General features: G+C 41.8%; 1 protein-coding gene across 5 annotated transcripts in view; it reads left to right on the forward strand.

The window, feature by feature from the left end:
• The first annotated feature begins 731 nt into the window (after nucleotides 1-731).
• Nucleotides 732-22,273, forward strand: part of rbm42 (RNA binding motif protein 42) — a 37,686-nt gene continuing 16,144 nt past the window's right edge. The window contains exons 1-4 of one of the 5 annotated variants that reach the window (XM_070966154.1): nucleotides 732-894; nucleotides 1,778-1,834; nucleotides 14,336-14,471; nucleotides 14,689-14,758. In XM_070966154.1, coding sequence (XP_070822255.1) covers nucleotides 1,779-1,834; nucleotides 14,336-14,471; nucleotides 14,689-14,758 — 262 coding nt within the window. In that variant the 5' untranslated portion in view covers nucleotides 732-894; nucleotide 1,778. Of the gene's footprint in view, nucleotides 895-1,126; nucleotides 1,477-1,777; nucleotides 1,835-14,335; nucleotides 14,472-14,688; nucleotides 14,759-22,273 lie in introns of those variants that run through there. The other 4 variants (XM_070966153.1, XM_070966155.1, XM_070966152.1 and 1 more) reach the window with 4 other exon arrangements.

The following is a 22,273-nucleotide window of genomic DNA, read 5'->3' on the forward strand; positions in this document are numbered from 1 at the left end:
GTATGAACATTAATATGGGTTAAAATAGCCGGTTACCATGGATTTAATAAATTCCGCCCTCTGCTCCTTGCTCACAAAATACCATGTAAAGCATATTTTCTGTTCTGTCAACAGACAAAATTATTGTTCGATATAATAAGGACAATAACAATAATAATGGTGCTGCTGGTGCTGTTGGTCGCTATTGTTAAAAAAACAATCGGTGCGCAACGCATCTTGGGATATGGCAGGCCGCGAAGTATAGTAGCGGTGCATCCTCCAAAAACAGGGAAAAGGAGGACGCATTTATCGGCTGCATTTGGAGGACCCTTCGAATTTGGACGAATTGGGACAGCCTTCGCGCAGCGCTATGATGTAATCGGCCTTAAAATGCATCCTCTGAAAGATGCAGCCCCTGAATTGAGACACAGCCAGAGAAAACACACAGTGACCAAGACAACAACCATCACAGTGTTAGAGTCATGTATTAAATATAATCAGGCAAGGCAACAATTAATACAGCAACTTCAACTTCAAGGGAGTTCCTTTAAGGACTAGAGACATACGGCAGAAGAATTCTTGTGAATTATGTTAAATTTTCATTTTTATTTTTTGGGAGAACTAGGTTAAGCAAGAGGCTGTGAGGTAGGAGTGTCCAGACCCACACTCCATTTCAGAAGGTGGCAGTAATGCGCCAAACGTTGTTTGCCAATCGCCAAATAAATACAAGAAGAAGAAGAAGAAGAAGAAGAAGAAGAAGAAGAAGAAGAAGAAGAAGAAGAAGAAGCAGCAGCAGCAGCAGCAGCAGCAGCAGCAGCAGCAGCAGCAGCAGCAGCAGCAGCAGCAGCAGCAGCAGCAACAACAACAACAGGAGCACCAGCACCACCACCACCTGAGGAATTAAAAGACCACATGGTACTGGAATTTTGTATTCATAATAAGGAAATTAAATTTCTGTTTTCGACACTGACGCATGCCAAACGTAACAGTAGTTATGAAACTCTTGGTTGAAAGGCATCATAGAATATATGTGTGGTAATTTGATGAACTACTTCAAAGAAGCAGGTTTAACGAAGAAGATTTAGTATTTGTATTAACGATCTAGGGTTCCAGACTCCAGTCCAGTAGATGGCAGAAATGCTGCATTGACAGAGAAGAAAAAGAGGACGGATCACATAATATTACTCCCAATGATGCTACACCTGAAATGCCAGACGATATCGTTAAGGAAACCTCGTACGGTAGCTAGTTAATACGTGTTTACTTTTTAAACATAGTGATCCCTGGTAGGTAACCAAGTAAACTGTCAGTTGTCTAGAAATCAGTAAGCGAATTTTACAGCGGTAGTTGTTGACGTTAGTGGTTAGCCAACAATCGAGCTAGGTTACTTGCTAGCTTTGCTAGCTTCTGATGTACTAGCTAACGCTCATTAGTTGACTTGAAACCCCTAGCGTGTTCAAATTAAACATATCGAAAGCGTAGAAATTGTATACTAAGGTAAGTGTTTCCTATCATGACCATGCAAAAAAAACTGAGATCAAGAATGTTGTGGTTTACAGCGCTTTACAAATCCCAGTGCTAACTACTGAAAATGTTACTGATCAGTATCAAATTATTTGACGCTAAGGAAGTTGAAAGCTATAATGTAGCGTAACATTAAAAAAAAAACAAAAACTGGTGGTTATTTTATCTCTCGTGCTTCAAGTATTCGGTTGCTACAGTGTCCTGTAAGTTAATTAAGTTAAATTGAATCAACGTTTTTTTTTGTTTTTTTTTGATCGATGATTTTGTCTCACAGCATGGCGCTCAAGTCAGGAGAGGAGCGTCTGAAAGAGATGGAGGCTGAAATGGCTCTGTGAGTAGAAACTTTTCTGTTTGGTAGGTCTATCCAAATCACATAAACCACCCTAAGCCATAACATTACTTGTTAAACCGCTTGTGTATTTGTGTAGAAGCCGGCAGGATTGGCAGAGGAAGCAAACCAAACCTGGGACATGGGTTTTCCCTCCTTAGTGACAAAGATAGGTTCTTGTGGGCTGGTTTGAGGTCACCTCCTCAGCTAGTATGTCAAAGAAGGCAGAGGGCAAAAAGCAGAATTAGTTTCAGAAATTAGAATTGGTGATCCTCTCCTGTCCCTGTTAGACTTGGAGTGCTTATATAGACAAGTTTTGTGTACTGTGTATTGTTATAGCTGCTATGGTGAGGTCTTGTGAAGTATCGCCATCTCTGAGAAAATCATAAAAAGATATGAGAAGAACCATTTCTAATAGTAAGTCTGTATAAGGACTAAAGCACCCATCCCTTGAGTAACAGATCATATATATATATATATATATATATATATATTTTAATATATTTATTAACATTTTTGCAAAATGCAGAACATCTCAGACACGATTAAAAAAAACAACAAAAAAACCCCAACATTGTTGGCATGTGGGTACAGTGAATATAAAATAAAGTAAATAAAAAATAAATAACTAACAGTGGGCATAATTCCCATCCTGCCTTCTCCCTTTCAATCTCCTGCAGCATAACAGGGCAGTATCAAGATGACAACCAATACAGAGCAAACAATCATAACAAGGCTACAAGGTGCTTGTTGGATAGTGAGCATTTATAACAAAGTCACAAAGACAGGCTAAGCTGATCTGGGAAATCCACGCAACAAGGAAGATGACAACGTGGGCCCAATATGCTGCAAGTAAGGGTCCCAGACCTTATAGAAAACATCTATTTTGGAGTGAAGGATGCATGTGATATATTCACTAGGGATGCAGTCCATAATAATGTTGTGCCATGATTTTTTTGTTGGGACAGCATCCTTGATCCAGAAGAGCAGAATGTTCTTTCTAGCAGCAAAAGTCAGTATGTTGAAAAGTCTCCTGTGATTACTGTCATTGATCTGACCGTCTGAGAGACCAAGTATAAGGCACATAGGATCCATCCGTATTGAGACACCAAAGATAACAGACAGTTCATTCACAATACCAGACCAGTACCTTTGTAACTTCACACATGACCAGAAGCAGTGAACATAATTACCAGTCTCAAAACCACATTTCCAGCAAAGCGGGGAAATATTAGCATCCATTTTGTTCTTGACAACAGGTGTTATGCGTGCGATGTACAATTCTAAACTGTGTGGATTTGGTTTGGTTACACACAGATATATTCATAGCCTGAGACCAGACTTCCTGCCAGCCAGCATCATCTATAGCAACGCCTAAATCTTTCTCTCAAGCTTGCTTGGTGGTTTGAGAGGTAAGAAGAGAATTGGAGTTTAGGGCTCTATAAAAACGGTGATGCATTTCTTATCAATCTGTAGGGACAGGGCTTTTTCCACACATGAAGTGGTATTATTAGTCATTAGGTGGTATCTTTAACTATGAAATTTCTAATTTGTAAATATCTGTAGAAGTCACCTTGGTTAAATAAGCCAAATTGCTGTTGCAACTGCTGAAAAGATAGTAAAATCTGGCCTTTAAATAAATCACCTAATTTCTTTAGGCCTTGGCTGTCCCATACTTTAAAGTCCTGGTCTTCACAGCCCGGCAGGAAGTCTGGGTCATCAAGAATGGGAGTGAGAGGGGAAGATAACTGAGCCCGGCCTTCTATAGAGCGAATGGATCTCCAGGCTCTGATGGTTCTGAGAGTAATAGGGTTAGTGCAGAGGTTTTTAACAGATTCAAGGTTATTCAAAAACAACAGATTCAACAAAGGACACTTCGACTGAGAGGATTCGATGTCATGCCAAATCAAGGCTGGACCACACTTGTACCAACTTACAATCACCCGCAGGTGTGATGCCAGTTGGTAAAATCTAAGATTGGGTAAATCTAAACCTCCATCACAGCCTGCCATTTGAAGTTTTGTCATCTTAAGGCGGGGCTTCCTGTTGCTCCAGATGAAAGAGCTAAGCCAGCCTTCAAGCACCTTAATAACTCTGTTGGATATCAAAAGAGGGATCATTCGCAGTGGGTATAGCAGCCTGGGCAGGACGTTCATTTTAATAAGAGCAACCCTACCTAACCAGGAGAGAGGGAGAGGGGCCCAGCGGTCTAAATCTGCCCTTATAGCATCCAAGAAGGGCGGGAAGTTAGACCTAAACATCTGACCAAAAGTGGGCGTTACATGCACGCCTAAGTAAATGAAACCAGTGGGTGACCAGCGGAATGGGAAGGGCTCAGCCATACTGGGAACACATGTTAATGACCCCAGGGGCATAGCCCCAGATTTCGCAAAGTTAATTTTTTATCCCGAAAAGACGCTGAATGATGAGATGACCTTGATCAGACAGGTAACAGAAGTCTGGGGGTGCGATAAGTGTATCAAAATGTCATCCGCGTATAAGGTAATTTTGTGTTCTCTTTCACCAACAAAGATACCAGAAATTAGAGTGTTCTGCCTTACTGCTTGGGCCAGCGGCTCTATAGCAATATCAAAGAGCAAGGGACTGAGGGGGTCGCCCTGCCTATTCCCGCGGTGGAGGGGGAAGTTGCTGGATCTCAGCCCGTTAGTCAGAACCGCCGCCATTGGAGTGTTATACAGAACCCTAATCCAGTTCACAAAATTATCACCTAGGCCAAATTTCTCCAGAGTGTAAAACAAGTACGACCACTTGACCCGGTTGAATGCCTTCTCGGCGTCAAGAGACAGCACGAGGGCCGGGTCCTCAGAGTTCTGGGTTAATTGGATAATGTTAAGGAGCCTCCTTACATTATCACAGGAGTTCCGGCCCTTAACAAAACCGGTTTGGTCCTCCTTGATAATATGGGGCAGCACCTTCTCTAGGCGTAAAGCCAAGATTTTGGAGAGCAGTTTTTGGTCAGAGTTAAGTAGGGCTATCGGCCTGTAAGAGGCACAGCTATATGGCATTTTCCTTTTTTAAGGATGAGAGAGATGCTGGCCTCCCTAAGGGATTGAGGTAGGATCCCATTTTCAAATGAATGATTAAGCATAGACAGCAGAGGGTCTAAAAGAATATCACTAAACTCCTTATAAAACTCGCAGCCAAATCTGTCTGGCCCTGGGGCCTTACCGGACGGCATAGATTTCAATGCAAGTAGCGCTTCCTCCCTAGTTATTGGGGCATTTAGTTGTAATTTATGATCCTCTGTGGCTTTGGGGAGTTTCAAATCTGCAAAAAACTGACGCATATGGGTCAGGGCATCGTCAGGCTGTTCAGAACAATATAAATTGGAATGAAATGATGTTAAGTGTTTATTAATGGTTCTGGTATCGAGCGATCTAACACCATTAGAATCAGTAATAGCAACTATATTTTGAGAATCTGCCCTCTTCTTGACTAGATTAACAAGATATCGTCCAGGTTTATCCCCAAACTCATATAATTTCTGCCTGGCAAATTTAAGGGACTGTTCAGAGTCCTGAATCAGAAAAGTATTCAATGCAGCACGTGCGGATAAATGTTCCTTAAGCAAATCTGGACATGGGCTAGATATGTGATTTTTCTCCAATTCAGCTAGTCGAGATTCGAGAAGTTTACACTGTTCATTCTTCCCACGTCTTTTGGATACAACATAAGACATGATCAGTCCCTGGGAATATATTTTACAAGTCTCCCAGAGGACAGAGGGATTATCTGTGGATGATGAGTTGATAGAATAAAATATCTTAAATTCTGAAGTAAAGTAGGAAATAAACTTGTTATCTTTGAGAAGATAAGGTTGAAATCTCCAACTCCGTGACAACGCCCTGTCCTCAATGAGAGAATATACCAAATAAAGGGGGGCATGGTCTGATAACACAATGTTGCCTATAGAACATGATAAAGCAAGAGACATTTTTGAGGAGGGGATGAAAATTAAATCAATTCTAGTATAGCTCTTATGTGGGGCCGAAAAAAAAGTGAACTCTGCATCAGTAGGGTGGAGCTGCCTCCACACATCAGAATATTCAATGTCATGACATATATATTAGTGAGCACCCTCGCTTGCTTAGATGGGGGAGAAATGTCAGATGGAAGTTTATCAAGAGAGGGGTTAAGGTGACAATTGAAATCTCCTCCCACAAAAGAGTCCCCAGAGGCTCGTTTCATAAACACTGCAAAAGCCTTGGAGAGAAAATCAGGGGAATAGCCTGGGGGACAATATAAATTCATAAATGTTACCTCTTTTCCTGCAAGTATTCCTTTAACAATTACATATCGGCCCTGGCTGTCTTTAACACAATCGAGAGACCTAAATGCCAGCTTTTTGCTAAACAGAATGGCGACACCCCTACTAAAGGAAGAATATGATGTCGCAAAAACCTGCCCCACCCAACTCTTTTGCAATTTAGCATTATCCTTGTCCTCCAGGTGAGTCTCCTGGAGGAACGCAATAGAAACATCTTCTTTTTTCAAGAATGATAATACTGCTGCCCTCTTGGCAGGTTTTTGGAGGCCTCGGATGTTCCAAGAGCAAAGCTTAATACTATTAAAATCAGACATGGCCATATAACACTATTGGCCATAAGAGCAAGATAAGAAGCCGGTTACACCTTCGATCGTCCTGTGCATGCATCCCATGACCCACATAATCAGATGCATAGGACAATTACGTTTAGAAAGAATGGAAAATGCCACACTGGTACCCAACTTAGATCTTATACACATCATGTCTTGAGCTAAGCACATAAAGCACACTGAACAAGCATAACACATGTACAGCAGAAAAGAACAAATTGAGGGTCTTTCCCTAAATAAACAGGGACTGATCACCATACAAGCACCTTTCAAACTGACCAAGAGCGAACTGACAGCTTATGATGAATAGCGTGCCAACAAAACTGTAAGAGTCCTCCCTGTGGGAGTAATCGAGATAAGATGGAAATGCAACATTCACGTTACGAGCAGCCGTGCCTCTCGGTTAGAAAATGTGCATAGTAGTCAAGAGTGGGTTACGGTGTCTGGAAAACAGAGCATGTCTTACCAGCATGAGTGGGAAAAACAACTGCGATTGTTGCAGAGAAAGTGTCCCAAACCAGACAGACAGAGCTCCATGCTCCAAAAAATTATCATCCAGACAGTGAGTCAATGAAAGCGCATACCTCCTCCGTGGTGGAAAACCTCTTTTTGGATCCTCCGTGAGACACCTGTAGAGTAGCCGGGAACAGCATAGCGTACGGCACCCCTCGCTCTCGCAGCCGCTGTTTCACCGCATCGTATTCCCTGCGTTTTTTCATCACCGTCGAGGAGAAATCGCTATAGAAAGAGACCCTGGAACCGTTGTAGATTAAGCCACCATCCTGGTTAGCCTCTGTCTCTGAACGCGTGGAATCGTAGCAGCAGCAACCTGGGGCTCCTATTTGGGCCCGGCTTCGGTGCCAGAGTGCGATGGGCTCTCTCTAGCTTTATGCGGCCGACCTTGGTGGTCATCTTTAGGACGCGGGGTAGCCATGACTCAAAAAACTCCACCGGCTGCCCAGTCTCCGTATCTTCTGCCAAGCCCATGACCCGAATGTTCAGGCACCTGCTGTAGTTCTCGGCCATGTCCAAACTCTCTGTAAGGGCGCTGACCTGCTTTTCCTGCTCCACAATCCTCGGGTCCTGTGCTGCTGCGGAGTTTTCAACTGTCGGCAGCCTGGCTTCTGCTTCATCTAGCCGCTTGCTAGCGGCTTGGAGCTCCGTAGCATGCTTGCGGACAGTCTTGGTCAGAGGGCTGAGTTTTTCATCAATAACTTTAATAATGTTGGAAGTCATTACGCTCAGAGCTTTAGCAAGGGCAGGGTCGAGTCCCTCCGCGGTTTCAAACTCGGCCTGGTCGCCATCTTGTGTATCGTCACCGGGCTCAGACGGGACATCTTTTTTGTCTTTATTCCCTCTAGTTCTTCCCATTTTGTCGAAAGACTGTGGCCAAAAATTTTCCAAGGACATAGCCTGTAGTGTTCATAACAAAAATGGCATAAAACGCCCAGTTATTGTCAGGATAAAAGAAAATTAGCACCAAGTGGCACGGAGCCCTGCAAAAGCGTCTGCTAAGCTCACCGCCATCACGTGACCCCAGATCATATTTTTTAAGAGAGGGAGACTGACATATGTCATTGCCTTGTGGTTTCTCCCTCTTAAGGCCATTTAGCAGATGTCAGAGTTTTAGAGCAGGCCGATAGTAAATGTATGCAAACAGCGCAGGTGAAATTGATTACCGGCGATAAGTCCTTTAATGGAGGATGGCTGCATTTTTCGGGATTCAAACTGTGAACTATGAATGCACATATGATGGAAATAATGACAGGAAGTTTCTACAGAGAAGGTGGCACAAAATGAGGTGAACTGCAAAGTCATGCATTTTTAATGGTGGCTTAGCTAAGCCAGATCGCATATAGCCAGCTGTAAACAGCATGTAAGTTTGCAGGGTCATGTTTGATATAGCACAGTTTGAATAAACAGTGGGCAGGTCCAACTGGAAGGCGCTGCCTCTGGCACAGTTGGCAAAACAAAATGGTGGTGGCAAATGGTTGTCCCAGTCAAGAGCAGTCAGTTTATGTGACATAAACTGGCAATCATGAGCCACAGGGCACACATGATGCTGAAGTGATGACATTAACATCTTGACAAAAACATAAAACATACAAATTAATACAAATAAGCCCCTCCAGAACATGCAATAGAATAGTCACAATGCATTCACATACTGAGCCATGTCGCCAATATGTGACATAGTGCCTGCATGCACCTTTCAACATAGTTTAACAATGTATCCTGTATCATAAATACATATCTGGCATTTGTTACAAACCAAACAACTTGAAAATTTGTAGAAAATTGAAGTTATGATCATTTTAATTGTGGCTAGATCTCCTGCCTTGGTGGAAGTAGCACATGCATTAGGAGGTGAGGTTTCCTGTACCAATATGGTGGCCGTTCCTTAGGAATTGTATTGCGTTGTGTTGGATTTGTGGAGTATATGCAGCATGATAGACCACAACTACCAAGTAGAATAGTGATGGCCATCAATTCATGTCACACACAAACAGGCACACAAACTCTGGCTGGATCCACACTAATATATTTTAATTTTAAAACATTATTTTAAAACTCTCAACTACTTTAACTAGAGGACCCATCCTGACGAGATGAGCACAGAGTCCGTGATGACTTGAGGGTTTTAGTTTGGAATTGAAATCAAATTGTAGCACAAGTCTTTTAATCTGCACTAGCCTTTAAAGGCATCAGTGAGAACAAACAAAAAAAAATGGAATTGCAGCATAGCCTGGCCGTCCCTGATAACTGTACATGCACAACTACAGACATTTGGCTCACAGAACTGCAGTAGCATCAACATTAAACCACTTGCACAGATACATGGGAACAGGATGAGGAATTACCACCAACTGTCATTGCCTGACCAGAGTAATTTCCCAATCTCAGTAGTGCAAGCACTAGTGGATTAGGGATTGGTTTAGGTTAGGATTACCAACCATTCTGACCCATGCGCTTCTCAGATCAGGTAGTGACATCAGCCTTGTTGAAATATGAAAGTGACTTTCAGAAATAAATATTTACTATTGACTGGCTGGTGAATTTGAACATTTATCTGTCACACTAGAACAGTGCACCACCAATTTTAAATCTTTCTCAAGGTCTTTTACTCTCACCTCGGGGCTTTGACTTGCCTTTCAAGCAATCCTAAAGGCAGTTCTCTCATAAAGTTTTCTTGGTGTTCCATTCTTGATCTCCACTGTTCCTGTTAACTGGAATTAATTACATTACATTACAAACTGAGGAAATTACTTCCTGAAATTGTTTTATCTTCCTATATCCTTCTTCTCCTTTGTGGGCATTAGTTGTTTTAATTCAGAGTGCTTAGCAGCTGCTTTGAGGAGCCCATGGCCACTGATTGTTGGGACAAGATTCGAGGAGTCATAATAGTTATAAAACTTTGAAATCACAATGTGAAAGAAATCATGCAGCCCTCACCTAGAGAGGTGTAAACCTTTTTCTTTACCTTAGGAGTTTTCGTTTATTGCGGTTAGTTTTTACATTCCACCTCAGGCCTGCGTTATTGACAACACCTGGCTGATCAAATTACTAACATGGAGCAGAAACATCCAGACTCTCTGCTCATTGTTCTTGGGGACTTCAAAAGAGCAGGCAGCACATTTAGTGCTAGCTCTGTCCCCTTTCCAGCCTTGAGGCTCTCTGATGACTGTTTGGTTCATCTTCGTCCAACCTACAGTGGCTTGCAAAAGTATTCATCCCCCTTGGCATTTTTCATGTTTTGTTGCCTCAAAATCTGGAATTAAAATGAATTGTTTGAGGGTTTGTATCATTTCATTTACAGAACATGCCTACAACTTTGAAGATGTGATTTTTTTTTTTATTACTATTGTAATTGTCAAGCAAATAACAAATAAGACAAAATAACAGAAAACTTGAGCGTGCACAACTATTCACCCCCCTAAAGTCAGTACTTTGTAGAGGTAGCTTTTGCGGCAATTACAGCTGCAAGTCACTTTGGATAAGTCTCAATGAGCTTGCCGCATCTTGCTATTGGGATTTTTGCCCATTCTTCAAGGCAAAACTCCTTGCCTAACACATTTAAATGTTTCCCCATAAACCACTCAAGTGTTGCCTTAGCAGTATGCTTCGGGTCATTGTCCTACTGGAAGGAGAACCTCCGTCCCAGTTTCAAATCACAGACAGACTGAAACAGGTTTTGCTCAAGAATATCTTTGTATTTAGCACTGTCCATCCTTCTCTCAACTCGGACCAGTTTCCCAGTCCCTGCTGCTGAAAAACATCCCCACAGCATGATGCTGCCACCTCCATGTTTCACTTTTGGGTTTGCACCAGGCATAGCGTTTTCCTTGATGGTCGAAAAGTTCAATTTTAGTCTCATCTGACTAGAGCACCTTCCTTCATACGTTTGGGGAGTTGCCCACATGCCTTTTGGCAAACTCAAAACGTGCTTCCTTATTTTTAACACTCAGTAATGTCTTTTTTCTGGCCACTCTTCCATAAAGCTCAGCTCTATGGAGTGTACGGCTTATTGTGGTCCTATGGACAGATACTCCACTCTCTGCTGTGGAACTCTGTTACTCCTTCAGGATTTTGGTGGGCATCCCTCTCTTGGCTGGTACCATGTTCTTTCCATTTGAAGATGATGATGATGATGATGATGGTGCTCCGGAGGATCATCAAAGATTTGGATATTTTTTTATAACCCAACTCTGACTTGTACTTCTCAAGAACTTTTTCCCTGACTTGTTTGGAGAGCTCCTTGACCTTCATGGTGTGATGCCTCTTGCTTAGTGGTGTTGCAGCCTCTGGGGCCTTTCAGAAAAGGTGGTATTGTTGACAGATCATGTGACACTTAGATTGCACACAGGTGGACTTCATTTCACTAATTATGTGACTTCTGAAGGTAATTGGTTGCACCAAAACCCTTTAGGGACTTCATAGCAAAGGGGGTGAATACATATGCACATGCCAATTTTCAGTTTTTTATTATTTTTTTAATTCTTTTTTAATGTATATTTTTCTCGTTTTACTTGACCAACTTAGACTGTTTTATGCAGATCCGTGACATAAAATTCATATTAAAAAACATTTAAATCACAGGTTGTAATGTAACTAGGGCTGGGCGATATGGCTGAAAACTCTATTGCGATATAAGTGTTTTATATTGGTCGATATCGATAATTATTGATATTTTTTATGACCTATTTAAAATAAGGACCGGGAGAAAAATACATTCAATTCAAACATTTTTATTTTAAATTGAACCTTCCTCTGATTATAATCCCCTCAGCTATCAAGGCAGAAAGGAAAGGAAATGTCAACACAACCACGGAAAACACTCAAATAATAAATGTAAAAAAAAAAAAAGTAGAAAAATGGAAACAGAGAGAAACCTGAAAACTTTTTTCCTGCAGGTTTGGTGCAGGAAGTTCACAAGCTGATTCACCCTCTGGTGAATAAAATGTTTTCAGATATGTGCAGTGTTTTGGAAACATAGCAGAAACTGAGGTAGACTTGACTGAACTATAAAACCAGCCTAGACATATGAACAACTTTAGTCACTCTTCTTACTCTTAACATACATGAACTATTCAATTATATTTTTATTGCGAGTGTGTTTTTTTTTGTTTGTTTTTTTTTAAAGCAAAAAAAAAGGGGGGGGGGAGCACGTGTAAGAGATGTTTATAACCTGGCTTCTCCTCAGTGCTCAGTGAAGCATGTCTTTAGCGATATGATATGCCGCTGCCTCCGTTACGTCTTCGTGCCTTTTAGATGATTTGTCATCAGGCACTGAAGCAGATACCTCTGCATGGTGGTCAACTGCTTGTGCGGTGGTGCTGCGGTTAGCAGATGTTGTCGAATACGGCTGCGCTCCAAAGAGTGAGCGCGACTAAGGTGGTTAAATAAGTTTGTGGTATTACCGGTCTTGGTGGGGACGACAGTCTTGCATAAATTACAGACCACATTGGTCTAACTACCGTCCGACTTATAAAATCCAAAAAACTGCCATACCGGCGAGCTGACTTTCCCTGTTTTATCGACAATTTCTTCGCTCGCTGCAGTGCTCACTTTCTATTTCTCATCTCACTCCTCGCGGAGCAACAAACACGAGACAACAATGTCGCAACCGAACATGATACCATTACATGATTGGCGTGTTAGCGTGTCTCTCTCACTGATTAGCGATTACTCCCTACGTTGCTCGGTTACCTGAGAGCGAGTGCCTTTGTTCATCCAACCAACCTCGCTTCGCAACTTCAGGTTTCTTCCGACGAAGAAAAAAATATTAGCAAATGTTTTATCGACTGCATTTTTTATTGATATTGATGACGCGTCTATCGCGAGACATATCGCTATTGATCTTATCGCCCAGCCCTAAATGTAACGAAATAGGTAAAAAGCCAAGGGGGGTGAATACTTTCACAAGGCACTGTGCATGCAGAAATGGAAATTTGCTAAGCTTGTAGTTAAGACTGTGAAAAGATGGACCAAAGCTTGAGCTACAGGCCTGCTTTGACAGCATTGATTGGAGTGTTTCTGAGGCTGCTCAAGCTAAGCTAAAGCAGCTTTGCCAGGCTAAGGCAGAGGCCTACAAAAGTGGGGACAGAGTTCATCATTACCAAGGTAAGGCAGCAGGTGAGGCTGGGAAAAATCACATCCAGAACCTGACCATCGGCACTGGAGCTTCTCAGGGAATTCCCTCCCGTTCTTCTCCATCTAAATGACTGTGCCTTCAAAAATTACTTGAATTGTCAAGAAAGGGGAAAAAAGCTGCTCAGGAATTTCAACCTGCCGCAACAGCTGCTAATCTAGTTCTATAGATAATCCAGTCTGTTCTATGCACATCCATCATCGTCTGGTTTTGGTCTGCCACCAAGCAGGACAAGAATAAACTGCAATGCAATTCATTGTATCTGCACCCAGACTTGGCCAATAAAGCTGGTTTTGATTCTGAAATGTGCATCACTTGGTCTTTCATAACGGTGATTGTGAACAAGCCATAGCCTGAACAAGCTATGTAAGATAAAAGTTATGAGACCACGGATCTCTTTGGGTGCCAAAACCTTTGAATTATGCTCCTTTCCTTTTTTTCCACTTTAAGAAAGGACAAAACAAAGAAAATACACTTATCTTGTGTAAAATCTTGAAGAGAGTGCTCCATATTTATGCCTTTTGAACATTAGTTCATATTCTACTCCATTAAATATTCACAGACCAGTAACATCAGAAATTTTGTCCAGGGATGCTCATCCTTTTGCATGCCATATCTGGTGGTGTTGCTATTGTTTCAGGTGCTAATTACACAATGCAACAATGGACATGCGCAAAATGAGGTGTGACATAATTGTTTCTCTGTTTTACAGAAACCAGTCTCTGTGATTGGGTGGGCCTAAAAATGCACATACTTTGCCTCTTATAAAAACTGTTTCTATGAAAACTACTCACACAGATGTTGGTGGGTTATGTTATACCAGCAAACAAAAACGTTTTTCTTTTGTTGTTAGCATAAAGATAGCATATAGCCGTTGCTGCAGTGATTTGAGCAGCAAAAAAATATATATATATATATTTGCCTCCCAGCACCTAAAACTGTCTAGCTGTTTTCAATTTGCAGTAAGTGAGAAAAGATGAACAGACGCTAATGAGTAATCAACTTATTATTTGATTAATCAGATGATAAGCCTGTGCCACTGTAATATTCTCTACAGTTGGACTGGGTTCCAAGTGGGCTGAACTGAGTGCATTAACTATAGGCAATGTAGCATCCCCCACTTACATTCCATGTTCAAACCCTCAGGGAATTAATGTTCAGCTTTTGTTGCCTACTGTGTTTTTCAGTCATGCTTTGTTTTCTCAGCCCAGTCTGTCTCTGTACCTCTCTTGCTGTAGTTTTGAGCAGGAAGTCCTGGGTGGTCCAGTACCAGTATCAGGAAGCCCACCTGTTTTGGAAGCATTACCTGTTGCTCATTCTGTTCCAACGGATCCAGTAGTGCGACCCATTATAGGCACAAACACCTACAGACAGGTTTGCACCATTCTAGTAGTATGTGGTTTGTAATGCAAATCTAGACTTCTCATTGTCATGAGACAAGTCATGACTTTGTAGAAATGTGTTGTAATGGCCAAATACAATAGCTCATGAGAAATCGTTTCTGTTCTTTATGCACACCAGTCACCTTGTTTTCTATCTTTCTCGCTCTTTGTGCCATCTCTCTTTCTCACACTCTGTCTTCCTCTCCTAGGTCCAGCAGACATTAGAGGCCAGAGCTGCTAGTTTTGTTGGTCCTCCACCACCGTCCTTTATGGGATCAGGTGAATATACACTCTAATATGCATACACAAAGTGGTGTTTGGCAGTAAAACACTGTGTAGTAAATACTCTGTTCATCATTGTTCAGTCATTTAAAGTTAGGGGTGAAGTGATTATGTCATGGCATGGCTTGGTACTAGGGCTGAGCCGAATATTCGTTTCAGACCAGTATCCGGTATGGATAAAGCATTTTTGACAAGTACGATCATGATGCGAGTAAAACTTATCAATATCCGTGCTCGTGCTAAAGGAAAATCCTCATTGGGTAACTGACTGTCTTCACGCTCTGTGATTGGCCAGTCACACACAGCGCCCGCCCCTCCCTACACAAACACGTTTCTGCAGCCAGAGACGTGCCCCACTGTCGCGCACACGGACAGTGACTGATCTCCCAGTGCTTGGCTAGACTCTAGCTCATGTTGCCCTCTTTAGTACTCCTTAGGTTTTCTTCAGCTCGCCTCTGTTTCGGTTTGTATTAGGGCTGTCAGTTTAACGCGTTAATTAGATTAATTAATTACGCTGCAAATTAACGCACTATAAAAATTAACGCAATTAATCATGAGTGGCAAGTCAATGCGCAAGCATTTTAAATATGGCCCTTTGAGTGACCAGGTCGCATCCTACCTGCGCCACTAGTCAAAAGCAGGGTGACAACAGACATGGATGCGACACCGGAGAGCGAGGCAAGCCTACTTGGACCTTTGAACGGCAAGTTTATTTATAAAAAGTTTATTTCTAAAAACTTTATTTGAAAGTTTATTTATAAAAAGAACTAGAAGAAGACCATTAAGACTATTAACAAGAACGTAGTGATTTCTACTTTGTGTAAAAAAGAATTTTCCTATCACCGTAGCAGCTCCAGCCTGAATTATCATTTAAACGCTAAAGAAGAAGAAGAAACGTACTTTATTAATCACATTACACAAGGTGTTAGTTGCACTACACGCCATGCTTTTCCGTGAAATTAGTTTTTTCCGCATTTGACCCATCCTCGATCCTCCGCGGCAGACCAGGCAACGCTGACGCCCGTGCCCGGGGACCAGTACTCCTTTGTCACCATCGGTCAGGTGCATGTTTTTAGTGGGGGTTATTACGGAGGAAACCCCGGGTGAACACGGGGAGAACAACAGAAAGGTCCCTTTTTCCTCGAGCAGCAGGCACCAAGGCGTGGTGGAGGACACGCCACCAGCGCCCACAGCGGGATTCGAACCGGGGACCTTCTAGCTGTGAGGCGACAGTGTTACCACTTGTGCAACCGTGCTACCATGCTAAATATGTAGTTGCTGCTAGTGCCGCTAGTGCTACTGTGAGCTCACTCCGCCAACCCACACTTGCTGAGTTAGGAAAACAAATGAGCAAAGCCACGACAGAAAAACTGACAAACTCAATCGCAAAGTGGGTTGCTGCTGATTGCAGGCCGATATCAATCGTGGAAGACGAGGGCCTAAAAGAGGCGTTTCAGATAGCGTCATCTGAATTTCATTTATGAAGCACACTTCACCAATAAAAATGTGGATATCAAATCTTCTCTTCTTGGTGTATTCAATTGATTAGTCATGCACTACAATTTTGTAATGTCCTACAATTCAAATTCTTTATTTGGGGACCTTTAGCAGACATGAGATTAAAATGCGATTAATTCGATTAATTAATTACAAATCCTGTAATTAATTAGATTAATTTTTTTAATCGCCTGACAGCACTAGTTTGTATGATATTTAAAGTTACTTGGTGAACTTGTTTCATCACGTATGCGGTGCATCTGACAAGACAGAGCTGAAAACAGCTCATGTCGCGTCGGTCACTGCCTCCGCTCTTAGTTTGGCTGGTGATATAAAGTCAGTTTAGTTTGCTCGTACTGAACGCAGTACTTTTGAGAAGAATACAGTGAACAAGGCTGACTTATTATTTCGCTGTTTGCCTGTTTCATGTTTGCATGAATCACCAAGTTCACACAGATCATTAAAAAATAAGCAGTCTTACAGACCACTTAAACACGTACACACATATAGCGGAACACACAAAGTAGCCTATATTAATATTGTTATTGTATATGGCTGCATGCAGTGACTCTTTCTCACTGTTCATAAAAATAAATATTATAAATATGACAAATTCAGCTTTACAACCGTTGTATATAGGCTTTTTATAGGCTTTGAATACAGTAGATATTTTAACTGTTACATAGCATGCACACACACGAACACACACACAGACACACCTTAATCAACACAAGAACTTTATGTAGTAAAAATAAATAAATAATCGGAAAAAAAATAGTTTGATCATAAAAATAAAAAAAAAAACCCACAACTTTCTTTTATATATGTATATATATAAGAAAGTTGTGTTGAGTATGACAACTCTTGTTCATGCATACTTAGTAGTTCATAGTTTCCTACTGCATGTGTTGTATTCATTCATGCACTTAAAAATATTCATGTTCTGAGTTCAATTCAATTCTATTTTATTTGTATAGCGCCAAATCACAACAGAAGTTGTCTCAGGACACTTTCCATATAGAGCTGGTACAGACCAAGCTCTTTTATCTACAGAGAACCAACAATTCCCCCATGAGCAAGCACTTGGCGACAGTGGCGAGGAAAAACTTCCTTTTAACAGGCAGACACCTCGGGCAGAATCGGACCCTGGGTGGGCGGCCATCTGCCTTGACCGATTGGGTGAGACAGACAGACAGACAGACAGACAGACAGAAATGCAGTCAGAGAGAGAAAGAGACAGAGAGACAGACATGCAATCACAGTAACAGTGACAGTGGATGTAATAATAGCAGTAGCAGTTGCAGTGGATGTCAGGCAGGGCCAAGGCAGGAGACGCAGCTGCAATCCACAATCTAGATTCAGCCCCTGTGTAACCTGCAAAACGACCAAGCACAGAGACTCCAGGGAAGGAGCTAAGTTAGTAACACGCCGTGGTAGGACATCAAAGCATGCAGATGGAGAGGGTTAATAAAAAAAAAACTTGTTCTGTAAATAGTTCCTTTACTATTGTGATCAAAAACACTGAATCTCAATTCTGAGGCTATTCTGTTATTTATTCATACACTTAAGAATATTCATGTTCTGAGTTTATAAAAAAACTTGTTCTGTAAATAGTTCTCTTAATTTTGTGATCAAAAACATTGATTTGAATCTCAATTTTGAGGCTGTTTTCAAATAAACAATAAATATAGCAACTTCTGATCAATCCATATCAATTTCAGACTTAAAATAATGTACCAATTTAAGCCCCACCCATTTCCAGTTAAACCACACCCACTCCAAGTACAGATACAGATAATTTAGATGGCTGAACAGATACAGATACAGATAGTGATGTACTCGCTCATCCCTACTTGGTACTATACAAAATACCAGATTCATACATCAGTACACTCACAATTATTAAGAAAGCCAGAATAATAATAATACATTTTATTTGTAGAGCGCTTTTGACAATGCTCAAAGAAGCTTTACAGGAGAAGGGTCAGATAAAAACATAAAGAACAGACAAAAAAGTGAAAACATCCAAACAATTCAAATATTAAAAGCTGATCTAAAAAGGTGGGTGGTGGGAATGAAAACAGTGAGCTTTTTCAACAGTATTTTCTGACATCAAGACAATAGCTCCTGTGTGTGTGTGTGTGTGTGTGTGTGTGTGTGTGTGTGTGTGTGTGTGTGTGTGTGTGTGTGTGTGTGTGTGTGTGTGCGTACGTACGTACGTGTGTGTACACACACGCACACATTTATAAGGAATGAGCGGCCATCTAAATTATCTGTATCGGTATCTGTACTCGGAGTGGACGGGGCCTAAAATTAGTGGGGCTACAATCGGTATATTATTTTAAGTCTGAAATTGATATGGATTGATCAGAAGTTGCTATATTTATTGTTTATTTGAAAACTATTTACAGAACAGCCTCAAAATTGAGATTCAAATCAATGTTTTTGATCACAAAAGTAAGAGTATCAGATACTGCATTAGGGTTGGGCGGTATCCCGCGGCATCTAAAAATAGCAATGCATCAGTTTCATTACTGTCATTAAAAAAAATGCTGCGCATGTAGGTCTATAGGGGTCTAACATAATTGTAGCATCGTCATAACAAAAATGAAGTCCACTCTGTTCAATGTATCTGGTTGAATTTTTACTCGAGGAAAAGGTGACTGTGCAAAAGTACATACTAAAAATGAACCCAAGCAGTCGTACAGATGTTTTAAGGTGCATCTGAGCAGAGTACCATTATCTCGTTCAAGCATATGGAGAAACTGCTCTGTTGAAAACAGTTTTTCAGCCTTTTTCTGCTTGCTATTGTTCTTAGCTCTCATAAAAGGACGAAATGCAAATAAAACAGTAAAATAACACGTCGGGCTGCTCCGCAGAGTCCTCTGTGAGCGCTCTGCTCATTCATGAGACAGAGCAGTGAAACTAACTGCATAGTTACGCTGGTCAATAACTCAGCGACCCATCCACATTCACCATAGAAACACCAGTGACGTTCCAGAAGGAAGTAACCCCAGAGATAGGTTATTGCATGAAGAGCGCTCCCTCCACTCTAGAAACTAGGGAACCTGCAGCTCGGTTGGCCGCAACTGTTATATTAGGCCTAATCAGTGGAGGGAAATGAGATGATTGCGTAACGTTATGTTACGTGATACAAGTATCATTTCAGAGGGCAAGTGCACCTCTTACCGCTTGTGTGTGTCCTCTACTGTCTTGCCGTTGTGATAAATATACTGTGAAACAACATATGGTAACGTATGTTCTGAGTTTCTGTTACCACGGTTACCAACTAGCGTTTGAGCCAGCGCAATTGTTCTCATCGTTCACTTGGAAATATTTCCACACAGCAGACATAAACCTAGCAGCATATCACGCACCTCAACTTCAAAACAAACTGCTGCGTGCTGCCGTGTTCCGCGCATGCACTGTTCAGTGGCGTCTGTCACAGGCCCCGTTTTCCGATCACGTGATCGGATCGGGACAACCCTACTAGAAACCACCTCCTCTTTATGTAAACAAGCAGGACCTTCGTGATTGATCTCAAACTAACACAGAGTCCTAGGAGGAGACATTAGCAGGGTTTTTTCAGGCTGGAATATAACTTTTGACCACAAAACAGCAAAGGTAAAACATAGTTTATGATTTAGCAAAGTTTTTTTTCTGCTACTCTTTGGCTGCTAGCTCACTGAGTTTTCGTCGCACAGTGAGGAGGCAGACATTTTCGTGATCATTAGACTCTCTGCTTTCATATGATACCGGGCTTTTGAAGTTTGCGTGATGTGGTAAAATCACTAGATGCCATACCTTTGACGTGTGCTATTTTCGTGTTTTCGTTACATGCGCATATAATTTCGTGGGGTATGAATTATGTTTCGTTTGGGTGGCAATGCTTGGTAGAGGCTTTTAACTGAGTTTCTCCCCGTCATTCTGGTATGCTACAAATTAGGATTGGTGCTTCTTAGCGTGAGCACTGACCATCTGTCACACGGCCCTGCAAAGTGATTTTTAATTAGTCACGATAATACTGTATACCCCGGGAAAATGCGGGGAAAGTTTGACGGTATCAAAATTTGGATACCGCCCAACTCTCTACTGCATTCAGCCATATACAATAAAAATATTAATATAGGCTACTTTGTGTGTTCAGCTATATGTGTGTATGTGGTCTGTAAGACTGTTTATTTTTTAGTGATATGTGTGAACTCGGTGATTCATGCATCAAACATCCAGTGATGGCAAACAGGGAAATAATATGTCAGCCTTGTTCACTGTATTCTTCTCAAAAGCACCGCGTTCAGTACGAGCAAAGTTTTCCAATTGACGTTATATCACCAGCCAAACTAAGAGCAAGCAGACGTTAAAAAAAAAACCCGACCGGAGTGGAGGCAGTGACCGACGCGACACGAGCCGTTTTCAGCTCTGTCTTGTCAAATGTACCGCATATGTTAATTCAATTCAATTCAATTCAATTCAATTCAATTCAATTCAATTCAATTCAATTCAATTCAATTCAATTTTATTTGTATAGCGCCAAGAAGAAGTTGTCTCAGGACACTTTCCATATAGAGCTGGTACAGACCAAGCTCTTTTATCTACAAAGAAACCAACAATTCCCCCATGAGCAAGCACTTGGCAGGCAGAAACCTCGAGCAGAACCAGACTCTGGGTGGGCGGCCATCTGCCTCGACCGGTTGGGTGAGAGAGGAAGAGCAAGAGAGGGAGAGTGAGACAGACAGACAGACAGACAGACAGACAGACAGACAGACAGACAGACAGACAGACAGACAGACAGACAGACAGACAGAAATGCAGTCAGAGAGAGAGACAGAGACAGAGAGACAGACATGCAGTCACAGTAACAGTGACAGTGGATGTAATAACAGCAGTAGCAGTTGCAGTGGATGTCAGGCAGGGCCAAGGCAGGAGATGCAGCTGAAATCCACAATCCAGATTCAGCCATTGTCCATGGGAACCTGCAAGACGACAAAGCACAGAGACTCCGGGGAAGAGCTAAGTTAGTAACACACCGTGGTAGGACATGAAAGCGTGCAGATGGAGAGGGACAGAAGGACAGAGGAACTCGGTGTATCTTTGGATGTCCCCCGACAGTCTAATCCTATAGCAGCATAACTAGGGGCTGGTCCAGGACAAGCCTGAGCCAGCCCTAACTATAAGCTTTATCAAAAAGGAAAGTTTTAAGCCTACTCTTAAATGTAGAGACAGTGTCTGCCTCCCGGACAAAGACTGGAAGATGGTTCCACAGGAGAGGAGCTTGATAGCTAAATGCTCTGACTCCTGTTCTGCTTTTTGAGACTTTAGGAACCATAAGTAGACCTGCATTCTGGGAACGCAGTGTTCAAGTAGGGCAATAAGGTACTATGAGCTCTTTAAAATAAGAAGGTGCCTGGCCATTTATGGCTTTGTAAGTAAGGAGGAGAATTTCAAACTCTATTCTAAACTTTACAGGGAGCCAGTGCAAAGTGGCGAGTATTGGAGAAATATGATCTCGCTTCCTGGTTTTTGTCAGAACACGTGCTGCAGCGTTCTGGAGCAACTGGAGAATATTCAGCAACGAATTTGGGCAGCCTGATAGTAAAGAATTGCAATAATCCAGCCTGGAACTTACGAATGCATGGACTAGTTTTTCTGCATCATTTTGAGATAAAATATGCCTGATTTTTGCGATATTACGTAGGTGAAAAAAGGCAGTCCTTGAAATTTGTTTTACATGGGAGTGAAAGGACATGTCTTGGTCAAAGATAACTCCCAGATTCTTTACAGTGGTGCTGGAGGCCAGCGCAATGCCATCCATAACTGCTATGTCTTCAGAAAGTGACTTTCTAAGATGTTTAGGGCCTACTACTATAACTTCAGTTTTGTCCGAGTTTAGCATCAGAAAATTGCATTGTTACGAAACAAGTTCACCAAGTAACTTTAAATATCATACAAACCGAAATAGAGGCGAGCTGAAGAAAACCTAAGGAGTACTGAAGAGAGCAACGTGAGCTAGAGTCA

This window comes from Chaetodon trifascialis, chromosome 7 (assembly GCF_039877785.1).
Source record: "Chaetodon trifascialis isolate fChaTrf1 chromosome 7, fChaTrf1.hap1, whole genome shotgun sequence".
Lineage (NCBI taxonomy): Eukaryota > Metazoa > Chordata > Actinopteri > Chaetodontiformes > Chaetodontidae > Chaetodon > Chaetodon trifascialis.